Here is a 23,594-nt window from a genome sequence, read left to right on the forward strand (position 1 = left end):
TTCTCCTGACTGTGGTTTCTGAATGCGAAGCAACTCGGGGAGGAACCGATGGAGAGTGCGACTGCCAACACTAGAAGTCGCAAAGAGGCCTCCTTGAAGCGAATAGCCACGCGCTCGTCGTGGTCCAACACTGGTTTCCTAGGCACCAGCTACACAGTCGGCGGTTGCGCCCCAGACTCCGCCCCGCGCTCGAGGGGCGGGGCCGGAAGTAATTTACGTCTCCCGGTTGCTAAGAGACGGAGCTTCCACAAACCAGACTGAGGTTCTCAGGCTTCTTTTCCTTCCTTTCTCCGCTTCAGCGTCTCCGAATTCCGTCACCATGGCGGATCCAGAAAATGAAGTCTTGCGAAGCACCTTTCCATCTTACATGGCGGAGGGCGAGCGGCTGTATCTATGCGGGGAATTCGCTAAAGCCGCCCATAGCTTCAGCAATGTGAGTCGTGCTCTGAAACTTTCAGCTACCCATTACTGAGGTCTTGATGATGCCTGGACCACCCTATAGTTTCCACTATTCCATTGTTACTGATTGATGCACCGCTGTCAAAGATAAACCCCTGTTTAGCCATTTTCTACCATTTCCCATTTGTATTCTCCCTGGTTGTTAATAACCAACCTCTGCGCTAACAGTGACCCCGTCTCCTACATGTTTGCTCAAATGTGTCCTGATTGTCCTCTTTCCTCAGTTTCCCATAACTGGCCAGGAGGTTGGCTGGGGGGCTGCTTGCAGAAGGGAAGTCTCTAGCACACAGCTGCTTATTGAAGGTGGTCAGTCAGTAAATAACATCATAAAACTTTACTGTAGTATAAATTGTTCCAACCCACCCTAAGGTGGATAACAGTTGAGCGCTGTTTTAGGATACCAGACATACTGCTAAGTGGCAAGCTTAGGGGGAGGTGCAGTTATTATGCCATTTTGAAGATAAGAAAGCTTTTATAGAAGTTGAGTAACATGCCTAAGATCACTGAACTAGCAGGTGGCAGAGGAGGGATTCAGACTTCAGTGCTGAGGTGCTAACCTTACCATCATACACTACTGTACTGTCTTGCAAATAAGCTATTGGATGTTTTATTATGACTGTTTATTTTACAACAAATAGCCCACTTGTTACAAATAATGGGGTGGTAGCATAGCTCTCTAAGTGTCCCAAGACTCCTTCTAAAATCAAACTTCTCAGTTGCTGCCTAGAGTCTTTAGTCCCTTTGGATCACCAACCGCATCCTAAAACCAGACATAATGGATCAGATGGACCAGCAATTAAGTTCAGGAGCCCCATCCATTCTCCTTTTTCTGGAAACTGTTTCATCTTGGAGAAGCTCAGGTAGAAAAAAACACCACAAGGGCTTATAGCTTTGGGTGAGAAGTGGTCTTTTCTAGGAAAGAAAGGCTCTTTCTGGAAAAGTAGGAAGGTCTTAGACGGAGGTGGGTACAGTCTGATGCCTCAGGAAGGACATCACACTGCAGACTATGTAATGATTTCGGACAGGAGAAGGAAGGACATAGGGACAAGGAGAAGCTTTCCATTCCCACTTTGGGTCCAAAATCACAGTTTCCTTTTGCCTGGCATTTTCATCTTAATCCCCTGAAACAATGATTCATTCTCAACAAGCTATATAAAAAGAGAGGGCATGTACAATGGGTAACACAAGTTGCAGATCATCCCAAAATCTATTTTGTTAGCCTTCAGAATGCTTGGTCTTCAAATAGTATTGTTTTTAAAATATTTATTTGGCTGCGTGGGGTCTTGGTTGCAACCCATGGGATCTTCATTATGTTGTCCCTTGTTGTGTCATGGGATCTTCCGTTGTGGCACACGGATTCTCTAGTTGCATCACCTGGGCTCAGTAGTTGTGCCGCATGGGCTTAGCTGCCATGTGGCATGTTGGATCTTAGTTCCCCAAGCAGAGATTGAACCCACAACCCCTATATTGCAAAGCTGATTCTTACCCCTTGGACCACAGAGAAGTCCCCTTCAAGTAGTATTTTGAATGTGTTGTACAACCATTTCAGGTTCACGGCTGAATTTGTTAAGCACTAACACCCTAGGATTCTAAGTGAACTGGAGGAATCCCAGACACTGGGGAAGTTCAGTATATCCACTGGGTAGTATAGTATATTCTCACATCTCAACCAGTGGTTTCCATAATAGCTTGTGATTTGACCTTGTCCATGATAACTACCCGCAGATAACCTTGTTGACTAAGCAGAGATCAGTGTGGTGCTGGTTTTAGTCTAAAGGGATCCAAAGAAGACCTGTTTGCTGGCCTGTGGAGTCCCCCTGAAACTCTGGCAGAAGGGTTTGGGCTGCTGTGTCCAGTCCAGCTTCTTACCTCACCCTGCCAGCTGCCTGTTAATCTGAGTGATTCCTTCTTCAGGCTCTTCACCTTCAGAGCGGAGATAAGAACTGCTTGGTTGCCCGCTCCAAGTGCTTCCTCAAGATGGGCGAGCTGGAAAAATCCCTGGAAGATGCTGAGGCTTCACTCCAGGGTGACCCAACTTTCTGCAAGGTGACTGACTATTTGGGTGGGGGGACTACTTCTCGCTTTTCTCACTGCCACTACCTGCAGCCTCTGATGGTTAAAGAGCCAGCCAGACTGCCTGGAGTTTACTGTTGTTTTCCTTCATAGATCACTTGCCTCTGCCCCTGTATCCCAACATTTGCTCTCAACCCAGGGGTCTTTACGTTCCACCACACCTGAGTCTGTTCCCCTTGATTTGACTTCCTCTCATTTCAGGGGATTTTACAAAAGGCCGAGACCCTGTACACCATGGGTGACTTTGAATTTGCCTTGGTATTCTACCATCGGGGCTACAAGCTGAGGCCTGATCGGGAATTCAAAGTTGGAATTCAGAAAGCCCAGGAAGCCATCAACAACTCGGTGGGAAGTGAGTGACCATGGGGCCTATGCACTTATTTGGGAGGTTCTTGGAATCCTTAGTTTTGGAGGGAGGCCTCAGGTACACTGGGTGAGCACCCACTACTGGGAGGACTACAGGGAGCCCCCAGCTTCGATTTGGCTGCTCCTGATTTTCTTGAGCATTAGAAACTGTCCACTGGGAGGACTAGCCTCCAGTCCACTGTCCTGAGCACTGCAGCATCTGTTCTCTTCAAAACCAGATGAATAGCACCGTTTCACTCACCCCAAGCCAGAAGAGTAAGCCTCTTTTTGGCCTGGTGTCATAGTACAGAATGAGGTTCTGAGCAGGGCCTTCCCTGGCCCCTGCCTTCCTCCCTTACCACGCATGCACCAGGGGCTGGCTCTCCCATCAGTTCTTTGTGTGCAGGTGGTGGTGGGGGGCGGGGGGCTTGCCACTGTGGGTGGCAGAGTGTGTAAATGGAAAGGGGCCCTGGTACCCAGGGCCTGTCTTTGTTTGGAAATGTGGCCTTGGGTGAGTGGGGGTGGCTTGGCTGCTCAGAGAGAGTTGAGCCAGGTTCCACCCTCCCACCAAAGGCCAACTATTTCCACATAAAATGTGTAATAGGTTGTGCCTAAGGCTGACCTGAGCCCCAGCTTCTGTCTTTGCAGGTCCCTCTTCTATTAAACTGGAGAACAAAGGGGATCTGTCCTTCTTAAGCAAGCAGGCTGAGGTAAGCGCCTGGCTCTGACTCCACCTCCCTCAGAGGGCAGAGGCCCCACGTGCCTGAGGAGCACATGGTTCAGTGGCTCTCAGTGCCTGCAAGTGAGGAGCTCCTGCCCAGCACAGGCGGTCAGGGGGTTCTGCCCCAGCTCCCACGAGCTGTTCCCATACCAGACATCCTCCATGGTTCTCAGCACACAGAGGTCCTGGAGGGAGGGGTCTGGGATCACAGGTTCGGGGGGCCTTGGCTGGTGCTTTGGGCTCCTTTCTGAGACTCTGTGGGGGTACTGCTCCATCTTCCCAGAGTATGAGAGCCCAGCAGAAGCCTCATCCCGTGAGACAGCTCATACACCACCCCAAAAGAGAGAGCAAGCGGAAGGGCTCGCTCAAGAGCGAGAAGATTGTCCGCCAGCTCCTGGGTGAACTCTACGTGGACAAGGAGTACCTGGAGAAGCTCCTGTTGGACGAAGGTGTCGGACACTTTGTTTGCAGCAGGGAACTCAGGGCAAAGAAAACCTGGGGTGGATGCTTAACACATGAACCAGAGGCAAAGCCTATAAAATGATATTTGCTGACATGTTCCTCTGGACATGTTCCACTACTGTTCTCACTTTACAGATGAGGATACTGAGTCATGGGGAGGTTACATAACTCAGTGATGCGGTTCTCAGATTGGAAGCCAAGAAGTCCAGTTTCAGAACCAGTGGTCTTAAGTACTCTGGTACCCTGGGTGGGAATGCTAGAGATCTGGGTTTCTTTACCACCTTGGTCCCTGAAGGGGCACCCCCCTGAGCCTTTAGTGTGTACCAAGGGCAAAGGAATCCAGCTCAGAGGTGCTCACAAGGGACTCCCAGGACTGTGGAATTAGAATGTCCTAAAATCTCATCTGTTATCAGTAAGGAAAGAGAGACCCTGAATGGGGAGTAACTTGTCCAAGGTGACAAGCAAGTTAGTGGTGGAGTTGACAGCAGCGCCCAGGCCTCCTAAGCTCCAGTTCCACACTCTTCCCGCCGCACCACACTGGCAGGAACAAGAAATAGGAAGGCACCTTGAAGTGAATGTCTCGTATGAACACTGGTGGTGTGAGTGTTGCCATTAGCTGTTGAGCCTGCACAGGGATCACTCTCAAATCCAAGGGCTTTTCTCCAGAACTGACTTCCCAAGGTCCTCTATAGGATTCCCCGCGGGTTGCATCTCAGGGGCAACTTCACGGCTGGCCCGCCTCCTCTGTAACAGGCCTGGACGCTTCCCTCTCTACAGAGGAGCTTCCAGGGAGGGAAGAGGTGGCCCACATGTTACCCAAGAGGCCTTGCAGCTTTACTCCCGTTTCTGACCTCTGCTCAGGTGATCGAAGAGAGCTCGGACATGCCCCTCTGGCTCCCAGTTTTCCCTGGCCCACGTGGCACCCAGGGACTCACTGGGCACTGGCAGCCAGGGCCAGGTTATGCATTTCTACTCTGACTACTCTGAGGACACAGCTTGAAATAAAGGAGCCCCGAGGACTAGAAGCCTCTCAGAAAGCAATCCACCAGCTGCCGCTTCTGCTAGCTCCTCATGTCTTGCCATGAGGGGTCTATGCCCTAACCCCTGTACCATAGGAGTGCCACAAAGAGGGGGCTCTGGCTTCATCTGGTCCCAGATAGACCCCCTCTCCCACCTAGGTGCTCTTGATTTCGTTACTGTCCCACAGTTCCAGGTAGAGGTCCCCCCAGGGAGACCTTTAGTTGAGAGGAGGTGACTCCCCTCGATTCCTGTTCTAGTTGGCTCCGCCCCACCCCCTTCCCCACAGATCTGATCAAAGGCACCATCAAGCATGGCCTGACCGTGGAGGACCTCATCATGACGGGCATCAACTACCTGGACACGCGCAGTGATTTCTGGCGGCAGCAGAAGCCCATCTACGCCAGGGAGCGGGACCGGAAGTTGATGCAAGAGAAGTGGCTGCGGGACCGCAAACGCCGTCCCTCGCAGACAGCCCGCTACATCCTCAAGAGTCTGGAAGACATTGACATGTGTGGGTGGTATTCTCAGAAGGGCTGGCCCGTGGCCAGGTGGGGACAGAGCCACATGGCAGCTGGAGCCCCCTGGCTTCGCTTGGCCGGTGTATGGAATCTAGAGGCGGGGTTGGAATGCGGGCTCTTCTGTCGGCCAGGGGGAGGCTGCTCCCCGCTCCGCAACACCTCTTTCCTTTCCCAGTGCTGACTAGCGGCAGTGCTGAAGGCAGCCTTCAGAAAGCTGAAAAAGTGCTGAAGAAGGTGCTGGAATGGAACAAAGAGGAGGTGCCCAACAAGGATGAACTGGTGGGAAACCTGTACAGCTGCATAGGGAATGCCCAGATCGAGCTGGGGCAGATGGTGGCGGCCCTGCAGAGCCACAGGAAGGACCTGGAGATCGCCAAGGAGTAGTGAGTGCCTGCACGGGCTCGGAAGGCCAAGCGGCCAAGGCCCAGCTACATACTGACCTTTCGCTGGGGCTGCTGGGGCTGGGGGCTGAATCCCCGCTTTCTGCCCTGTGTGCCTGAGGTGGATACCCTGGAGTGAGGAGCCACCTCCCCAGGATAAGGGCACATATAGACTGTCAGCTTTTTTGCCACAAAGAGGGAGGGTAGAGGCCCCAAACTCAAAAAAACTCCCTGTGGTTTGGCTCTTAGGGATATTTTTATTTTTAAAAAAATACTTATCATTTTATTTATTTGTTTGGCTGCACCAGGTCTTAGTTGCAGCCTACAGGATCTTCAGTATCCACAGTGGCATGCAGGATCTTTTAATTGCAGCATGTGGGATCTAGTTCCCTGACCAGGGTTCGAACCTGGGCCCTCTGCATTGGAGTGTGAAATCTTAGCCACTGGACCAGCAGGAAAGTCCCAAGAGCTTAGGCTTCTGAGCTGTACCTCCCAGCTGCGGGGCCTTAGGCAGGGCACTTAACTAACCTCTCTCAGCCTCTGTCAAAGGGGCACAATGGTAGCCCCTACCCAGTAGGGTAGGAAGGAGAATGACATGCGGAAATTCACATAAAGATCTCAGAACAGCACTGTGTATCCGTGATGACTATTGTAACATCAGCTCTCATAGGAACCAACTCTTCCCAAGACTTGATGGCTCCCCCCAGAGGTACCATCACTTTCTGGGCACCCTGGTTCTAACCTCTGGAGTCGTTCATGACTTTGTCTTGCCCAGTTTTACTCGCCCCACAGTTCTGAGCCCCCTCAGTCTCCCATCCTCCCATGTCCACTCAGGTCAGCCCTTGCCTCTCCCTATCTCCAGGGGCTCTCACAAGTCACCTCCAGAGACTCACTACTTCTTACCTGTCAACTGTTTTCCTGCTGACAAACAGGCCTTGGCCTCTCACTGCCCGCAGGTTCAAATCAAATGGGCCTTTCCTGGGCACTCAGGGCCCTCTCTGAATCCACTTCTGCACAACCCTCCAATGTCAGGCCACTCTTTGGGTCAAACTGGATTTCCTGAACACACCCACGTCCTGTCCTCTACTCAGTCACCAGAACCCTATAAGCTGTTTGTCCATTTCCAGTTCATTTCTTACTGGCCTCCCACCTTGCAGAGCCAGAATCTCATGTGTTGGGCATTCCTGGTTCTCAAACAACAGCTAACTTTGGAGATAGACCTGGCTTTAATTCCTGTCTGGGGCACTTAGAAGCAGTGTGGTTTTAAGTTGCTCACTCTCTCAGTTTCCTTATCTCTAATGAAGGCATGATAATACTGCCTCATGGGGAATTTGAGGATTAAATAAGTATAGACAGTATTTAGGGCTTCTCTGATGGCTCAGATAGTAAAACGTCTGACTGCAATGCGGGAGACCTGGAGTTTGATCCCTGGGTTGGAGAAGGAAATGGCAACCCACTCCAGTATTCTTGCCTGGAAAATCCCATGGACAGAGGACCCTGGTAGGCTGCAGTTCATGGGGTCGCAAAGAGTCGGACACAACTGAGCAACTTCACTTTCTTTCTTTCCAGACAGTATTTTGGATCCAATTTTTTCCCATGCCTTAAAGACATAAATCTTCACATCTTGCCAGCCCTCCCCTCCAAGCTCTCAGACCTACATATCCAGCAGAGTCTGAGGCATTTCCACTTGATGTCCCATGGGAGCCCCCAGTTTGACATATCCAAAGTGGAATCCATCATCTTCCTTCAAGACCTTTTGCTCCAGGGCTCCCTTTCCAGGAGAATGGCACTGGTGGCCGCATTGTCCCCAGGAAGGAGCCCAGGTGGCTTCCCAGACACCTCCTTCCTTCACTACCCACGCCAGCCTGCCATGTCCTGTCCATGCCTCCTCCTCCTATTGAGAGAATCTTCCCTTCTGTTCCCCTCCCACAGCTCCATCCACATTTTCCTCACTTCTTGCCTATTTCCTCTGACCTGGGTTTCCTGCCACCCAGCTGGCGCTTCAATGCAAAACAAGTCCAGCAGTGAGGTGCGGTCCCAGTGCCCGCCCCGCCCTTGCTGACCTGACTTCTGCTGATCTCTGTTGACTCGGCTGTCTCCAGGCCCTTGGACATTCTGAACCCTGGCAACAGCACATGGCTCTGCTCCTACTCTTTTGCCAGTGCTTTCTTCATCAGCTCCCTCCTCCCCGTCCTTCAGATTGTAAAGAAGTATTTCCCCCCAGGGAAAGCCCTCCATGCGCCCAGAGTGACCTAGCAGCCCTCGTCCACACTCACCCTCCACATGCCACACGTTTCATCTGCCTGATAGACCTTAGACTTCTCTATTCCCTTTCTCTCCCCAGCACCTGCCCCATAATGGACATGCAGTGAATATGTGCTTAGTGGCTGATTACATAAGCAGAGGTGTTCCTTCAGCAATTTTGGTTCCTTTTCAGTCTCTGTACACGGGCCTCCAGTCTCACCGCTGAGTCTCATGTGTATGCACCACATGCTTCCTCAATCAGATCAACCCCACCCCCTCCTCCAAAGACCACCACCCTTCCAGCCGTGGCTCAAATCTGACTAGTCTGAGTAGCTTCTCCAGTGACCTTAGTCAGCCCTCATTTCTTTCCCTGATTACTGTATGGATGATTTGATTGCAGGCTTTCCCCATCCTGCACATCTTAGTACACATTACTTAGTTATCTTAGTACTGTTATGAATAAATCAACATATTTATTCACACCACAACAGAGCAGCCACTCTGGAAGGGGGAGCCAACATCAGAGCTGCAAACATGGCCCAGGAGCCCCAGAGAAGGGAGATGAGGGAGCCTCTGAGAGAAGGGGGAGATAGGACCAGGGGGTGGCCCCCAAAGGGACAGGGCAGGGGTGGGGGGTTTGGGGCGCTCCAGGTAGTGTTGGGGTGGCCAGGACCTGTGGGGAGTGGGATGAGGGGAGGCCATGCTGAGGTAGGGAGGGCCAGTAGGAGTCTGTAATCACACCAGTCCCAGAGGCGTTGTACTTGACCCAGGGCGTGGGGTACTGAGAGCAGAACTCAAATGTCTCCCCTCTCCCCAATCTGGGGGCCACATTGAGATAATGTCCTGGCCCCTTTGCAACATATTTACTTGCGTATTTATGTACACGTACACATACATAGCATTAAAAAAGTATATATTCCTTTATGTGGCTGTGCCGGGTCTTGGTCACAGCATGCGGGATCGTTAGCTGGAGCATACAAACTCTTAGTGGCGGAATGTGGGATCTAGTTCCCCGACCAGGGATCACACCGAGGGTGCCTCCCCCGACTCCACCCTGGGAGCATGGAGTCTTAGCCACTGGACCACCAGGGAAGTTTCCGCATAGGATTTTTTAAAACAGAAATGACCCATTTCTGTGGGTCGTTTTTAAAAAAAAGCCTGTATCTTGGAAAGGAACATCTCATTCTTTGAATGGCTTCAGAGAAAGGTGTTTCGGGCCTGCAATAACGTGTGTAATTGCATCCCTGAGGCTGCTCCCCTTTGCCAGCACACACAGAGCTCCAGTGAGACCGTAGACACACATGGGTATGTCTGTGGGTGGAGGGAGGGCTTGGTCAGATTGCATGTGAGAAGGCAGCCCAGCCCTGTGAGGAGAGGGAATTGGAGCAGAGCTTCCTGCCGCTGGGGGTCAGGGGCTGAGGGGCTGGGGGACAATGGGAAGAGGGGGAGCTGGCCAGGGAAGGAGGGAATGAGGGGGATGCTGTGGGAGGGGGCTCAGGTTGGGTTTCTTGGTTTACTTGTTGGGAAGGAGATATTTTTAAAAATTTTATTTTTGGCTGCGTTGGGTCTTTGTTGCTGCACGCAGGCTTTCTCTGGTTGTGGCGAGTGGGAGCTATTCTCCAGTTGTGATGCGCAGGCTTCTCCTTGCAGTGGCTTCTCCTGGTGCAAACCACAGGTCTTCGGGCAGGCAGGCTTCAGTAGTTGCGGCTCACAGGTTCTAGAACTCGGGATTCATTGCCCCACGGCTGGTGGCATCTTCCTGGACCAGGGATCGAACTTGTGTCCCTTGGATTGACAGATTCTTAACCACTGGACCACTTGGGAAGTCTCCCGAACGTTCATTTTTCATATGAATAGGCCATCGGATATTGTGCGAGCTCCTATATTCTGACTTTTTTTTCATAATCTGATTTTTTAACTTAAATGTATCAAGGACTTTTTTTTGTACACAAAAATTGCACTGATTGCATTTAGATTATTTCCACTGTTTATTATTATAAACAATACTTTAATGAGTGTTCTTGTCACATTATTATTCTGGAGGTAAATTTCTAGAAGGGGAGTTGCAGGACCAAAGGGGTGTCTTTGTAGGCTGTTGCTTGTTTGCCCTCCAGAGAGATTCTGATAATGTCCATTCCCACGAGAGGGCCAGGGTACCTCAGCCTTGCCAGCCTGGGCATTGTGCCTCCAACTGGCCCGTCTTTACCTTCTTTCTAGTTTCCATAGCGCCTAGAATGGCCTTGTCTTGCTTCTTCCCTACAGCGATCTTCCTGATGCTAAGTCCAGAGCCTTGGACAACATTGGCAGGGTTTTTGCCAGAGTCGGGAAATTCCAACAAGCCATTGACACGTGAGTGACCCAGGACCACCCCCTCCCTACTCAATGGCCAGGACATCCCAACCTCCCCCTGGACTCCCGGCCTGGGGCAGGATTTGAGGCAAAGAGGCATTGGAAGACCTGAATTTGGCTCCAGCCTGTGCTAGGCGACCAGGAGAAAGCCACTTTGTAAACTCTGGGGCTCATCAGCTATAATAATTAGTAGAATAGAATCAGCATTTTCTCCTAATTTCCTGTTGACAAGCGTCGGGACACTTGTTTTTAGGCGTGTGCATTATCGAGCCTCTCCCCTCGACGTTCTCATTCTACAGGTCTGGGTTGGAGCTCAGGAATCTGATTTTAACAAGTTCTCCAGGCAACCCTCACCTCTGGCCAAGTTCATGACTGGGTGGACCATTGACTTCTGGGAGTTCTGTGGAGGTTATTCTGTGATTCTCTGCAGTCACATGGGGTCACTGGGAGTGGAGCCTGAGCTCCCTAGAGACCTTAACTGATGGACTTTTGATGTCCAACCCTGGGGCTGGTGACGTGCTCCAGTGGGGTGATTCAGCCCTTGGGAGACTTAGGGGCAGGCTTGACTGCAGAGAGAAATTGTCCTTCGGGTATTCGTTGCTTGACTAGAACAGACTTGTTGACCAGAGCCTGGTGCTCCAGGTCATTTGGTTTCCCCAGTGGCCCCTGGTGCCTGTGTGCCAAAGGCAGAGGCATGTGAGCATTCACCTACCCATTCATGTCTTTTCATAATACAATGTTTTATAGTAAATATGTGCTTAATGTGGGGCTTCCCTGGTGGCTGAGCTGGTAAAGAATCTGCCGGCAATGTGGGAGACCTGGGTTCGATCCCTGGGTTGGAAAGATCCCATGGAGGTTGGAAAGGCTATCCACTCCAGTATTCTGGCCTAGAGAATTCCATGGACTGTGTAGTCCTTGGGGTCGCAAAGAGTCAGATGTGCTTAACCTTAAAATATTCATTTGGAAGATATAGAAAATTAGATGAGGAAGTCCTCAGTCCCACCACCCAAAGACAAGTGCTCATTTGGATTTTCCTCTGACTTTTATTGATATTTTGTTTTTTCATCCCAATCTTTTTTATTGTGTTGATTTTCTTTTAAATGTGCTTAATCATATTCTTAAAGGTTATGTGTGGGCTTCCCCGATGGCTCATATGGTAAAGTGTCTGCCTGCAATGAGGGAGACCTGGGTTCGATCCCTGGATCAGGAAGATCCCCTGGAGAAGGAAATGGCAACCCACTCCAGTATTCTTGCCTGGAAAATTCCATGGATGGAGGAACCTGGTAGGCTACAGTCCCTGGGTTTGCAAAGAGTTGGACACGACTGAGCAACTTCACTTTGACTTTCAAAGGTTATGGAGTTATTTCAAGTGCTATTTTACAAGCATTATTTTCAGCTGTGGTATCAAAGCCAATTCTATAGATGCACCAAAATAACCCTGGTAGTTTAAAAAATCTGATAGTGCTTGTTAGCTCCACTCCTGCACCTAGAAGAGCTGGTAGTTGGAGCTGGCAGTTTTTCTTCTGCCACCAGTAGGAAACCCAGCCTCCTAAGTCCGAGTGCAGGGCCTGAGTGGAGGAAGCTAATCCCAGTTCTTGGTGTCCCCAGGTGGGAGGAGAAGATCCCTCTGGCCAAAACCACACTGGAGAAGACCTGGCTATTCCATGAGATTGGCCGCTGCTACCTGGAGCTAGACCAGGCCTGGGAGGCCCAGAGCTATGGTGAGAAGTCCCAACAGTGTGCCGAGGAAGAAGGGGACATGGAATGGCAGCTGAATGCCAGTGTCCTGGTGGCACAGGCACAAGGTACAGATGCCCTTCTCAGCCCTCAGGCCCTGCTGTTATGCCCGCGCTGAACTTTCCATCGTGATGGGTCAGACAAATTCTGATTCTGAGAGTAGGGATAAACTCCCGCGTTTTGACCAGTGTGTATAATGCCTACCTTAAGCTACACTCAGTTAGGGCTTGGGAGACCCTGAGAACTGCCCTGCCCTTGAGGAACTCAGCTGAGCTGCATGCAGACCAGCATAGTGTCATGTCCTCATCAAAACAGCTCCACTCCTCTTGGCTCAGTAGCCTTTATACATGCATTCTCACTTTAATCACTCTGCAAGCCAGTGCTGGGGGTATTGTCCTCCTTTTATAGGCTGGGAAACGGAAACTCTGAGGGGTGCTGCAGATTGCCCCAGGTCTCGAGAGGGCACTTTTTAGGGGGCTGGAAAAGTTCTGAAGCTGAGTTGTGGTGTTCATTGCACAAGTCTATAAATTTTCTAGAAATCATTGAATTGTATACTTACAAAGGGGTGCATTTTATACTGAGTGAATCATATCTCAATAAAGTTAATGGGCTTGTTAATAAAACAGCAAGGAATGGGGTGAGGAGGAACAGATGGAACAGGATTGGCAAGGTTTTGGCAATTTTTTTAAACTTTTATATTGGAATATAGTTGATTTACAATGTTGTGTGAGCTTTATGTGAGCAGCCAAGTGATTCAGTTATGCATATACATATATCTATTCTTTTTAAGATTCTTTCCCCATGTAGGTTATTACAGAGTATTGAGTGGAATTCCCTGTGCTGTGCAGTAGATCCCTATTGATTATCTATTTTATATATAGTAGTATATTAATATATATGTTAATCCCAACCTCCTAATTTATCCCTCCCCACCTTTTCCCCTTTGATAAGTTTGTGTTCTGAGTGTTTCTGTTTTGTAAATAAGTTCATGTGTATCATTTTTTTAGATTCCACGTAGAAATGACATATGATATTTGAATCTAGGTGATGAGTAATGGGGATTCATGATACTATTCCTTTGACTTTTCTGTATATTTGAAATATTTCACAATACAAGTTTAAAAGGAGAAATAGCTCTAGGCCACAGTAACAAGGAAGCCGTGGAGCTGGGTCTCCTGTTCACAGTTTCGGACCTGCCCTGCCCTGGGCACACGGCTGACCCCAGAGACGGTAAGCGTGACAGGCACTCTGATCACGGGTCTCATCACTCATTCACTTACTCACATCATTAATGCTTTCCTGGCACCTTCTAGGCACCAAAGCTGGGCAAAGTAGGAAGCAAAATTGATAACTGTTCCTGTCCTCCTATCTGAGGAGTAACTATTTTTTAATATTTATTTGGCTGCACTGGGTTTTAGTTGCAACGCATGGGATCTTCACTGTGTCACACGGATCTTTCACAGCTGGGTACTCCTTTGTGGTGTGTGGGCTCGTGGGCTTAGCTGTTCTGAGACATGTGGATCTTAGTTCGATAGCCAGGGATCGAACCCTCGTCCCATGCATTGCAAGGCGGATTCTTAACCGCTGGATCACCAGGGAAATCCCTGAGGAGTAACTTTAAAGTAGAATCATTAAGAACACAAAAGCACCAGTTGTTCCAAGTTCTGAAGGCAGAACTTTTCAGCCAAAGGAACCGCATTTAGGGAGGTGGGCAAGAGTTTGGCTGATTTAAGAAACTGATGGAGACCAGTGTTGAGCTTCTAGGGGCCAGGAAAGTCTGGAGGAGGGAGGCTGGTGAAGGGCCAGATCCACAGGGCCTCTCAGGCCTCCTTACACGTCGTGGATTCTTTCCTAAAAACATAGAGGAAAAAATCACTTGAAAGCTTTAAACTGGGGAAAATGTGATTACTGTGCCTTTTCCTAGAACCTTTTCTGTTTCTGTGATGACTTTTTTGTGTGTGTGTTTTGGCTGCACCGCAACAAGGCTTGTAGGATCCTAGTTCCTGACCAGATATTGAATTCCCTGGCAGTGGAAGCATGAAGCCCTAACCACTGGACCACCAGGGAATTCCTGTCCCTCATGAGGTCTTGTTAGGCTCTGAGGGCCTCTGGAGAAGCAGGCCACTCACTCCCGGCCTCAATTTCCATGCTGTACGGTAGAAAAGTCCAGTCCAACGCAGCAGCCAAAGAGCCCCTGGGTTGTAGAGGCAGCCTGGCCAGGCGGGCAGATCTTGGGCTCTGTAGGAATAAGGATAGTATGCATGCTGGAGAAGGAAATGGCAACCCACTCCAGTATTGTCGCCCAGAGAATCCCATGGACGGAGGAGCCTGGGAGCGCTACAGTCTGTGGGGTCACAAAGAGTCGGACACGACTGACGCGTCTTAGCACGTATAGTATGTATGTATCTTCTTCATAGTGTGAAGACATGAGGTAATGGCTACGCATGTAAGCACTTAGAATAGGAACCAGCATATAGCAAGCTCTCCAGAAATACTCATTTCTTCCTTCCTCCCCATCAGCTTCCCGTAAGTGTTTCCAACAGTGGTAAGAAACAATTAGTCCCTGGAAAAGCCAACAAAAATATGGATATACATGTGTGGATTTGTGGATGCACAGAGTGAGGAAAAGAAGAGGAAAAGGGCCCCCAGAATGGAGATAATTTCAGGTTACAGATTCAGTTGAAAACAAATAGAATGGTCTTTAATGCTTCACTCACTTGAGTGTTATGACTCCTATTCTGACCTACCATGTCAGAATGACATAGCAGTTTATTCATGCTGGCCTCTGAGGCATTACTGTGAGTTTTCTTCTTTTCAAATGTGTATTTGAAAAAGGAATGTATGTTGACGCCACAGACTTTTAAAACTATGTTAGAATCGCTTTTCAAATGTAATTGCCTTTTGCAATTTGACTTATGAATCCAAGGCCCTTCTTTCCCCAGGAATCCTAAAGCAGTTTGTGGGAGAAGGGTAGATCTTGGGGTGCTAGTTATAAGAGGAAGCAGTGGAGGGACTTCCCTGGTGGTCCAGTGGCTAGGACTCCGCGCCCCCAGCGCAGGGCGCTCGGGTTTGATCCCTGGTCCGGAAACTAGATTCCACATGCCACAACTGAAACCCAGCGCAGCCAAGTTAATTAATTTTTTAAAGAAAGCGGAAGCAGTGGTGTGTAAAGAGAGTGAAGTGTGGGGTTCCCAGCCCTGGCAGGGGAGCACTTTTCTCCTTCCTTCCTGAAATTAAGGTTTTTCCAAGGGCAGTCAGTTCAGAGCCCTCATCCCTGACTCAGTGCTAAGTGGTCAGGTGAGTGCCCTGGGGCGGGTGGGGGGCTGCTTCCTTCCTGGGTTCAGATTGTTCCAACGTGGGCAGTGATGTCCCAGCCACTGGCTCATGAAAAGTCACATCCAGTCCTGCCAGATTGTGTTTGGTGTCCACAGTGTTGTTTACAAATCTGAGTAAACATTAAAAAAAAAAATAGATGTCTTCTCCTGGAACCATTTAAAAATGGGGTATAGTGGGAATTCCTAATAATGTAATTTCATGGCCTTGAGAAATTTCACAGAAATAGCACTGGGAAAAACAGCATATATTAAGAAACTATATTGATGATTATTTTTCATGTCTTTCTTAGAATTATAGCCTTGTTACAAACCCCAGGGCCAGACCCAGAAGGGATTATGACTGGGATCATAAAATCATAGACCTTGAAATGCCAGGTCAGCGTCAGACATGAACGCGGCCTGCACACTTGCTAATTGTTCCTGAGACCAGCCCAGAAGGGAATGGATGGGGGTAAACACGGTAAACACAAGGAGATCTGGACTATGTCAGTGTAGTCCACGATATTTAGGAGTATGTGATTCATATGGCATGTGTCTTGAGAAAGATAAGATCTGAGAAAGTCCTGTGGTCTGTAGTTAGGAATAAAATCTGGATTCAGAGTGGACTCTGCACCTCAGTCCAATAGAGGCTGCAGGTCCCTCGACCCATTGCACCAGATTGCACGTTCTGTCTTCATTCTCGTCGCTCGCTCCCAGACCACTAGGGTAACAATGGGGCAGGATGGAGTTGTCCCCCTGGAGACGCATGATGTGGGCACAGACCCCTTCCCTCACTGACTCTTGGCACCTGAAATCCAAGGCTCCGGTGCCCAGGTTCTGTTCCCTAGTGCTGAGGTGGTCCAGGAAATGTCTGGAAGGGGTGGTTCTGGGCAGCCCGGTGTTGCTGCTCCTGAGGGCCCCTGGTACCCTGATATTGTACCCTGAATACGTACACTGATATTATGTCACCATCCTCCTGTCTCCCTTGTGCCCTTCAGTGAAGCTGAGGGACTTCGAATCGGCCGTGAACAACTTTGAGAAGGCCCTGGAGAGAGCGAAGCTGGTCCATAACAATGAGGCGCAGCAGGCCATCATCAACGTGAGCCTCTCTCTCTGGGGGTGGGGTGAGGCAGGCCCTGGGACCCTCAGCCCCAGATGTTTATTTCCCCTCAACCGCAGAGCACCTTCTAGGTAGGGCAGTGGCTTTCCAGTGTTTGTTGTTGCCATCAGTTTATATAGCAACCCAACCAATACACGTACTGTTAACTTAGTTGTTTTGGCCACACTGCACAGCAGCTTAAGGGATCTTAGTTCTCCAACCAGGGATCAAACCCATACCCACTGCAATAAAAGTCAGCATCCCAACTACTGGACTGCCAGGGAATTCCCCTCAATACACATAGTTTTATTTGAAAAACAGATGAAAAATAGCAAGTTTTACAAAACATATTTACCTTTATTATGTACATTGGTATTTCTTACTCTATTTTCTTTTTTCTTTCCATTCCTTGTCTTTAATGCTGGCTGAGACCCCCTAAACTGACTTTAGGACTTGCGCTTGGAAAAGTGCAGCCCCCACAGAAGGTAATAGGAAAGCAGCGTGATGGCCTCACTCACCCGTCCAGACTTGCGCTGCTCAGTCAGGCGGCCACTAGCCGCCTGCAATGTTTAGAGTAAATGGAGTTAGAAGTAAACGAACGTTGCAGTTCAGTTTCTCAGTCACACCAGCCACGTTTCAAGTGATCAGTTGCCACGTGAGGCCTCTGGGTATCACACGGTGCAGATCTAGAGTCTTTCCAGCACTGCACCAAAGGTGACGACGTGGCCCCGGCCCTCGGGAAGCTGAAAACACAGTCCCTCATTCCTGACTGGTGCGGCAGGGACTAGGGAACTCAGACTGAGAACTCCAGCGGGCAGGCAGAGCTGGGCCTTACCCCTCATGGAGGCAGAGGTTTCGAGGTCACCTTGGAGGCTGGGCAGGGTTTTGAAAGTCGGAGACAGAGAGAAGTGCCCATCAAGCCAAATAGACTCACAGCCCTAAATGGCTCCTCCAGGGACCTAGTCCCTGACCTCTCACCCCCTGATTGGCATCTCCAGGCAGGAAAGTATACCAAGGGGCAGACCACACTGCCCAAGAGCATCCAAACCTGGCGATCCGGGGCCTGTAGACATTCCCTGAGTGTCTAGTGGTGTTCCACACAGGACAAGTCACAGGGAGGGCTGGGAGAGAGCAGCGTTGCCCTCAAGATACAGCACAGGCTGAGTTCCCAGGCCCTCGCTGTCCTGCAGAGGCCGTGGAAGCCCCTCTGAAGGCAGGCCAGCCCCCAGCCCCACCCCCACCCACGGTGTGCTGCTGAGTCCCCTCCATGGCTTGCTGCCTGGCTGCAGGCTAAGGGGCTTGCCTTGTCTCCTTTAATTTGGCTGAAGCTTTAGGAATCAGTAGACAGATGCAAGCCCTCAAAACATGCCTGAGTCTGAGGGAAATGAGTTTGAGTCACCCCCAGCAGTGTATCTCTCATACCACTTAGCGTGGGGAGTTCGAAGTCCATAGGATCCATGAACCTCAGGCAGGAGTAGTCAGAGGAGCCAGGAGGAAGGGGACGGGGGGCAGGGTTGGGGCTTGGGTGGGGAAAGGACAGGTCCTACAGTGTTAAGAGAGTTCACTGATACTCCTCTCACCCACAGGCCTTGGATGATGCCAACAAGGGCATCATTGAAGAGCTGAAGAAAACCAACTACAGGGAGATACTCAAAGAAAAGAAGGAGAAAGGTGAGTTTTGGAGCTGGAAGACGGCAACTTCAGAAACCTGCCTCTGCTCTCCTTTCCAGTGGTCCTCACCACGCTTCCTGCTGCTCCTTCAGTTGGGCTTGGCACTGCCCACTGAGCATGCTTTCATGATTTCAGTGCCGCCAGCAGCTGTTCCCGAGGCAGGAGGGGGACCCCTCAGCCTGGGGTCAGATCCCATGCTGTCTGCCCCATTTCTTCAATACTTCTGTATTTTTAAAAAAGATGTATTCGTTTACTGTATTATTTATTTTACTTTCTCGCTGTGGTGGGTCTTTGTTGCTGCACACAGGCTTTCTCTAGTTCACTGGGGACTACTCTCTAGTTGCGGTGCTCGCTGGTAGCTTCTCTTGTTTTGGAGCACAGGCTCTAAGTGCACGGGCTTCCGTAATTGCAGTATGTGGACTCAGTAGTTGGGGTGCCTGGGCTTAGTTGCTCTGAGGCACGTGAGATCTTCCCAGACCAGGGGTTGAACCTCTGTCCCCTGCATTGGCAGGTGGATTCTTAACCACTGGACCACCAGGGAAGTCCAATACTCCCATATTTCTTCAATTCATCAAATGTTTGTCAAGCATTTGTCACCTGCCAGGGAAGTGTGAGATTCTGGGGGTAACAGAAGCTCGGCCCCTGCCCTGGCGGAGCCCATAGCCCAGTGGGAAAGCCAGGCACCTGAGTCTCCTGACAGGGGGCCGCGCTCTGCTGTGAGAGCCTGGGCAGGGCGCTCCCAATTCTCTGGGGTGATAGGGAACACGTCCAAGAGGAAGAATCTTCGGCTTCAGGCTCCAGAAGATGCCCAGGCGTTTTCACGGTGCGAGGTGAAAGGCTGAGGGCATTTCAGGCAGGAAACAGGAGCAAACACGGAAGCAGAATGAAAGTAGCTTACACTGTGGGGGCTCTTACTGCTGGCCACACTGGGTTAACATCAGCCAGAATGATCTCACTAGATCCTCACTGCCCGGAGGCGGAGGTACTGCTTAGGGAGGAAGGCACTGGAGCCTGAACGATCGGCCCAGTCACTCAGCAGTCGGACTGGGAGCCACACTCACTCCCACTGTGGGCAGCTGCTCTTCAGGGTCAGCACTGAGCAGGGCAGGGTCAGGACAGGGGGCTCGAGGGCTGGCTGAGGTGCGGAGGTGACAGGACTGTGCCGGTCTAGCCTTACCACGTTTTTTCTCCCAAGAGTTCCAGGGAGTGAAAAGGCCTTTGATCCTCACCCCCACACCCCAGGCACTAGCTATCTGACTGGCCCCCATGAAAGGAGTGAGGGAAGAGGAAGTGGCTGGGACTCCAGGCCCCAAGGAGTCGGCAGGGATGGGGGCCGGGCCCCAGAGTGGTGGGGGTGATAAGAGAAGCTGATCTCCACTCAGGGCTTCCTGCCTGCCCAGGCGCTCTTTTAAGCTTTATACATACTGACTCATTGGATCCCTCCTGGAGCACTGTGAAATAAGTGTTGTTGTTTAGTGGCTCAGTCGTGTCTGACTCTTTGTGACCTCGTGGACTATAGCCCGCCAGGCTCCTCTGTCCATGGGATTTTCCAGGCAAGAATACTGGAGTGGGTTGCCATTTCCTTCTCCAGGGAATCGTCCTGATCCAGAGATCAAACCCACATCCCATGCATTGGCTGCTGCTGCTGCTGCTAAGTCGCTTCAGTCGTGTCCGACTCTGTGCGACCCCATAGACGGCAGCCCACCAGGCTCCCCCGTCCCTGGGATTCTCCAGGCAAGAACACTGGAGTGGGTTGCCATTTCCCTCTCCAATGCATGAAAGTGAAAAGTGAAAGTGAAGTCGCTCAGTCGTGTCCGACTCTTCGCGACCCCATGGACTGCAGCCTACCAGGCTCCTCCACCCATGGTATTTTCCAGGCAAGAGTACTGGAGAGGGGTGCTATGGCATTGGCAGGTGGATTCTTTAATGCTGTGCCACCTGGGAAGCCCAAAATAAGTATGACATGCTTGATTTTACAGATGAGGACGCAGGGCCAAGGGGTTAAAGTCCCACAGTGGTTTCTGGTCGTGGACAGCCTGGCTCTGGAACCCACGGTTTTACCATGGTTCTACATATACTGTTTCTGTCACCCCCAGCCCATCCCGTGGGCCCTCCCTCCAGCCACACTGAAGTGAAGGGGAGCTAGGGCTGGGGCTCCCTTGGGGCTTCTGGGAGGACAGAGCTCCTTCCGGGCACCAAGGCTGAAGCCCGCAGCGGCAATCTGGGTGTGGAGTTTCTGGGCACCTGAGCAGTCAGATGATGGCCTTTTATTACCCAGCGCCTGAACATGGTGGCTGGATCCCCTCAGACATCTGCTTCTGTCTCCACATGCCATTGGAGCCGCTGTCAGAAGCCACAGAAGCAATAATGTCAGGGGATGCAGCAGATGCTCCAAGCATTCTCCTTCCTTGGCTGACAGCACACTGGGAAAGGCATCCTGAAAACTTGAGGAAGGCCCCCAAAGGCATAGGCAGCTGCTGGGCACTTCCCTTCCTGGACAGCAGGTGGCAGCATTGCATGTGTCTTCACAGCCAACAGCAGCCTTTGCTGGCTCTGAATCCAGAGTCCCTGTTGGCCTCTTAGAAACCAGAACTTCCAGGAAGAGTGTGGAGGAGACTCAAGAGGAGATTGGTTAAAAAAAAAAAAAAAAAGAGGAGATTGGTAACTTTTCTCTAATAGCTGGTAAAAACAAGGAGCAAGGATCCCTTGGGTTGTAACATTGCCCTGCATCTGGACTTCCAGCACAATTTGCTCCCTTTTTTAACGGGAACCTCCCAACAAGTGATGAGTGTGCTCCCCAGGGACAAAGAGAAATGCAGGATGAGGACGCCAGAGGAGAAGCCTCTGTCTTTTCCCAGCACCTGAGCTAGTTCTTACAGGGAAAAAGAAAGAATGTGGGCTGGGGGCGCACTGTCCTGGGTTCAAATCTTGGCTTTGCCAGTTATATTCAGTGTGACGTCGTGTGTGATTTCCCCTTTCTCAGTCTCAGGCCTCTCAGGACAGATTTTCACCTCTCTTCTCTCCTTTCTCCTGTTTTTCAGAAAACGCCACCATGTTGGATGGTCAAACACGGACAGCAAAGGAGAAGGAAACAAGGAAAACAAAAGATGAACCTGAGAAGGTGATGAAGCAGTGGGTGCAGGAGCAAACGGAGAAACAGCTTGAAGGTGTCTTGTCTAAGGAAACTTTGGGGGTCACAGCTAGGCAACCAGAACAGAGGCAGAGAGAAGACCCAGAAAAAGCCTCATGGAGAAAAGAACTGGGCGCGAAGGAGAGAGGTCCAGGAGACACTGCCAAAGGACAGTTTGGAGAAGCAGGCAGGACAGAACAGAACAGAGAAGAAACTAGAGAAATTTACAGGAGGCCTTCAGAACTGGATCAAAACCTTTCAGATGAATCAAGCCCAAGGGAATCAGAAGGACTAGAGAAGAGACTTTCAAAAACTGACGGAGGAGAGTTGGAAGCACTGGGGAAAACGGAATCAGGAGAAATAAAAGAAATGGAAATAATGGAAAATTCTGAAAAAATAGAAAAAGATGAAAAGGAAGATGAACCCATTGAGTAGGCATTAGGATCAGCAGGTTGGTGTTCACAGGGACCATGGAGGTCTTACTAAGCTGGACATTCAAGCTGAGATTTGTCTCTAATGTGGACTGGGTCCCACAGGTCACCCTGTCTCTTTCTATTACTGTTTTCCCTTTAAATGTGTATCTTTCACTCTTACAAACCCCGAGTCTGTCATTTTGCCTCCTTATCGCCACCCATTCTCAGAAGAGCCTTAGAGAATGAATGTGTGGGCATGGGGGTCCCACTTGCTGAGCAGAACTCTGACATTCTGACTAGGGGAGAAACACGGAGACCCCCTCCCCAAACAAGGCCTGACCCACAGTGTCAACAAAGTGTGAAATGTGGTCCTCTCCCCGAGACCCTGTGTTTCAGGGGAGGAAGAAACAGGTGAACTCCAAGGAACTCAAAAAGCCTAAAGTGGGGAGGAAAGAGAAAGGCTTGGGAACATAGGTGTGGCTGCCCGGCTGCTGACCATTGGCTCATCTTGCTGAGTACCACTGTGTGCAGGGTACTGTGGGAAGCTTTCTGGAAGAAATAAGGATGGGACAACCTCAGCCATCACACAGCGAGGGAGACCTACTTGTAAACCCCGAAGCCTTGAAAACAGAATGAAGTGCCTGCTGGCACTGGTGGGGCTCTTGGAGCTCAGGGGGAGAAGGAAGATGTCTGGCAGAGAACAGGGAGCAGCTGGGAGGAGGAGTTGCCTCGGGACCCACCTGTGCCACCCTGGGGGCCTGCGTACAGTCGAGTAAATCAAGCTCCCCAAACTTGCTTCATCCTCTGTATAATGAGTACCTGGCTCGGGGCTTGGTGCTTAGCACATCCCTGGTACACAGGAACCTCTCAAAAACCCACCTGAGCTTCCAGTGGTTTCATAGAGGGGTGGCTGAGCAGCTGCCCCAGAGGAGGAGTTAAGAAGTCACTGCTTTATCCATTTAACCCCTTGGCCATTGCCATCCTAGTTCCAGCTCCAAAGTTCCTGGGAGGGTTGGGCTTGGTTGGGGCAGAGGCTGACTTTGGGCCTGCCAGACTAGGGAGAGGCAAGTGAGGCATTTCAGCTGCAACTTTTAAGGAACATAGGGTCAAAAAACTCAGTAAGCAAGAGAAACAGTATTTTAACGCAATATTGCAAAAACAAAAAAAAATTTGCAAAACTCTGAGAAATTGAATATTTCCTGCCACATCAGAAGACAAGGATGTCACAGTCAGCAGCGATTGCAGCCACCACGGAAGGTGAGCTGGTGAGCCCCAAGGGAGCACAGAAAGGAGACTACCTGCAATCTAGCAAAAATCAAAGCACTCCCTAAGGTTGAGCCCTGAGGAAAGGAAGTTCAGGATATGAAAAACGCTGGACACAGGCTCCAGATAGCTGAGGTGCATATTAAAGGAATGAGTTCAGTGAGCCCACACTCTTGCATCTTCCCGTACATAGAAAAGCTCTAAATTCCCTAACTTGGGATATCTGGTTTTCTTTAACAATAATCTTTTCCACATTCAGATTACCTGCCCTTTGTTGGAAAACGTCTATATAATGCAGCTCCTACTCTCGCCTCCTCAGAGCAATTTTCTCAGGGTTACTTGAGATGCTATCTCCCTGGCTTGAAATCCTAAAAATTCCCGCGGAATAAAACATAA

General features: G+C 50.3%; 1 protein-coding gene across 1 annotated transcript; it reads left to right on the forward strand.

The window, feature by feature from the left end:
* The first annotated feature begins 247 nt into the window (after window positions 1-247).
* ODAD4 (outer dynein arm docking complex subunit 4) lies at window positions 248-23,577 on the forward strand. Its single transcript, XM_005899222.3, has 12 exons — window positions 248-433; window positions 2,374-2,505; window positions 2,734-2,884; window positions 3,526-3,587; window positions 3,882-4,047; window positions 5,367-5,591; window positions 5,774-5,981; window positions 10,485-10,571; window positions 12,180-12,376; window positions 16,621-16,721; window positions 18,308-18,392; window positions 21,434-23,577. The coding sequence occupies exons 1-12, from the start codon at window positions 320-322 to the stop codon at window positions 21,955-21,957; spliced, it is 2,052 nt and encodes a 683-aa protein (XP_005899284.2). The 5' UTR covers window positions 248-319; the 3' UTR covers window positions 21,958-23,577.
* The last annotated feature ends 17 nt before the right edge of the window (window positions 23,578-23,594 follow it).

The sequence above is a fragment of the Bos mutus genome, chromosome 19 (genome assembly GCF_027580195.1).
Source record: "Bos mutus isolate GX-2022 chromosome 19, NWIPB_WYAK_1.1, whole genome shotgun sequence".
Lineage (NCBI taxonomy): Eukaryota > Metazoa > Chordata > Mammalia > Artiodactyla > Bovidae > Bos > Bos mutus.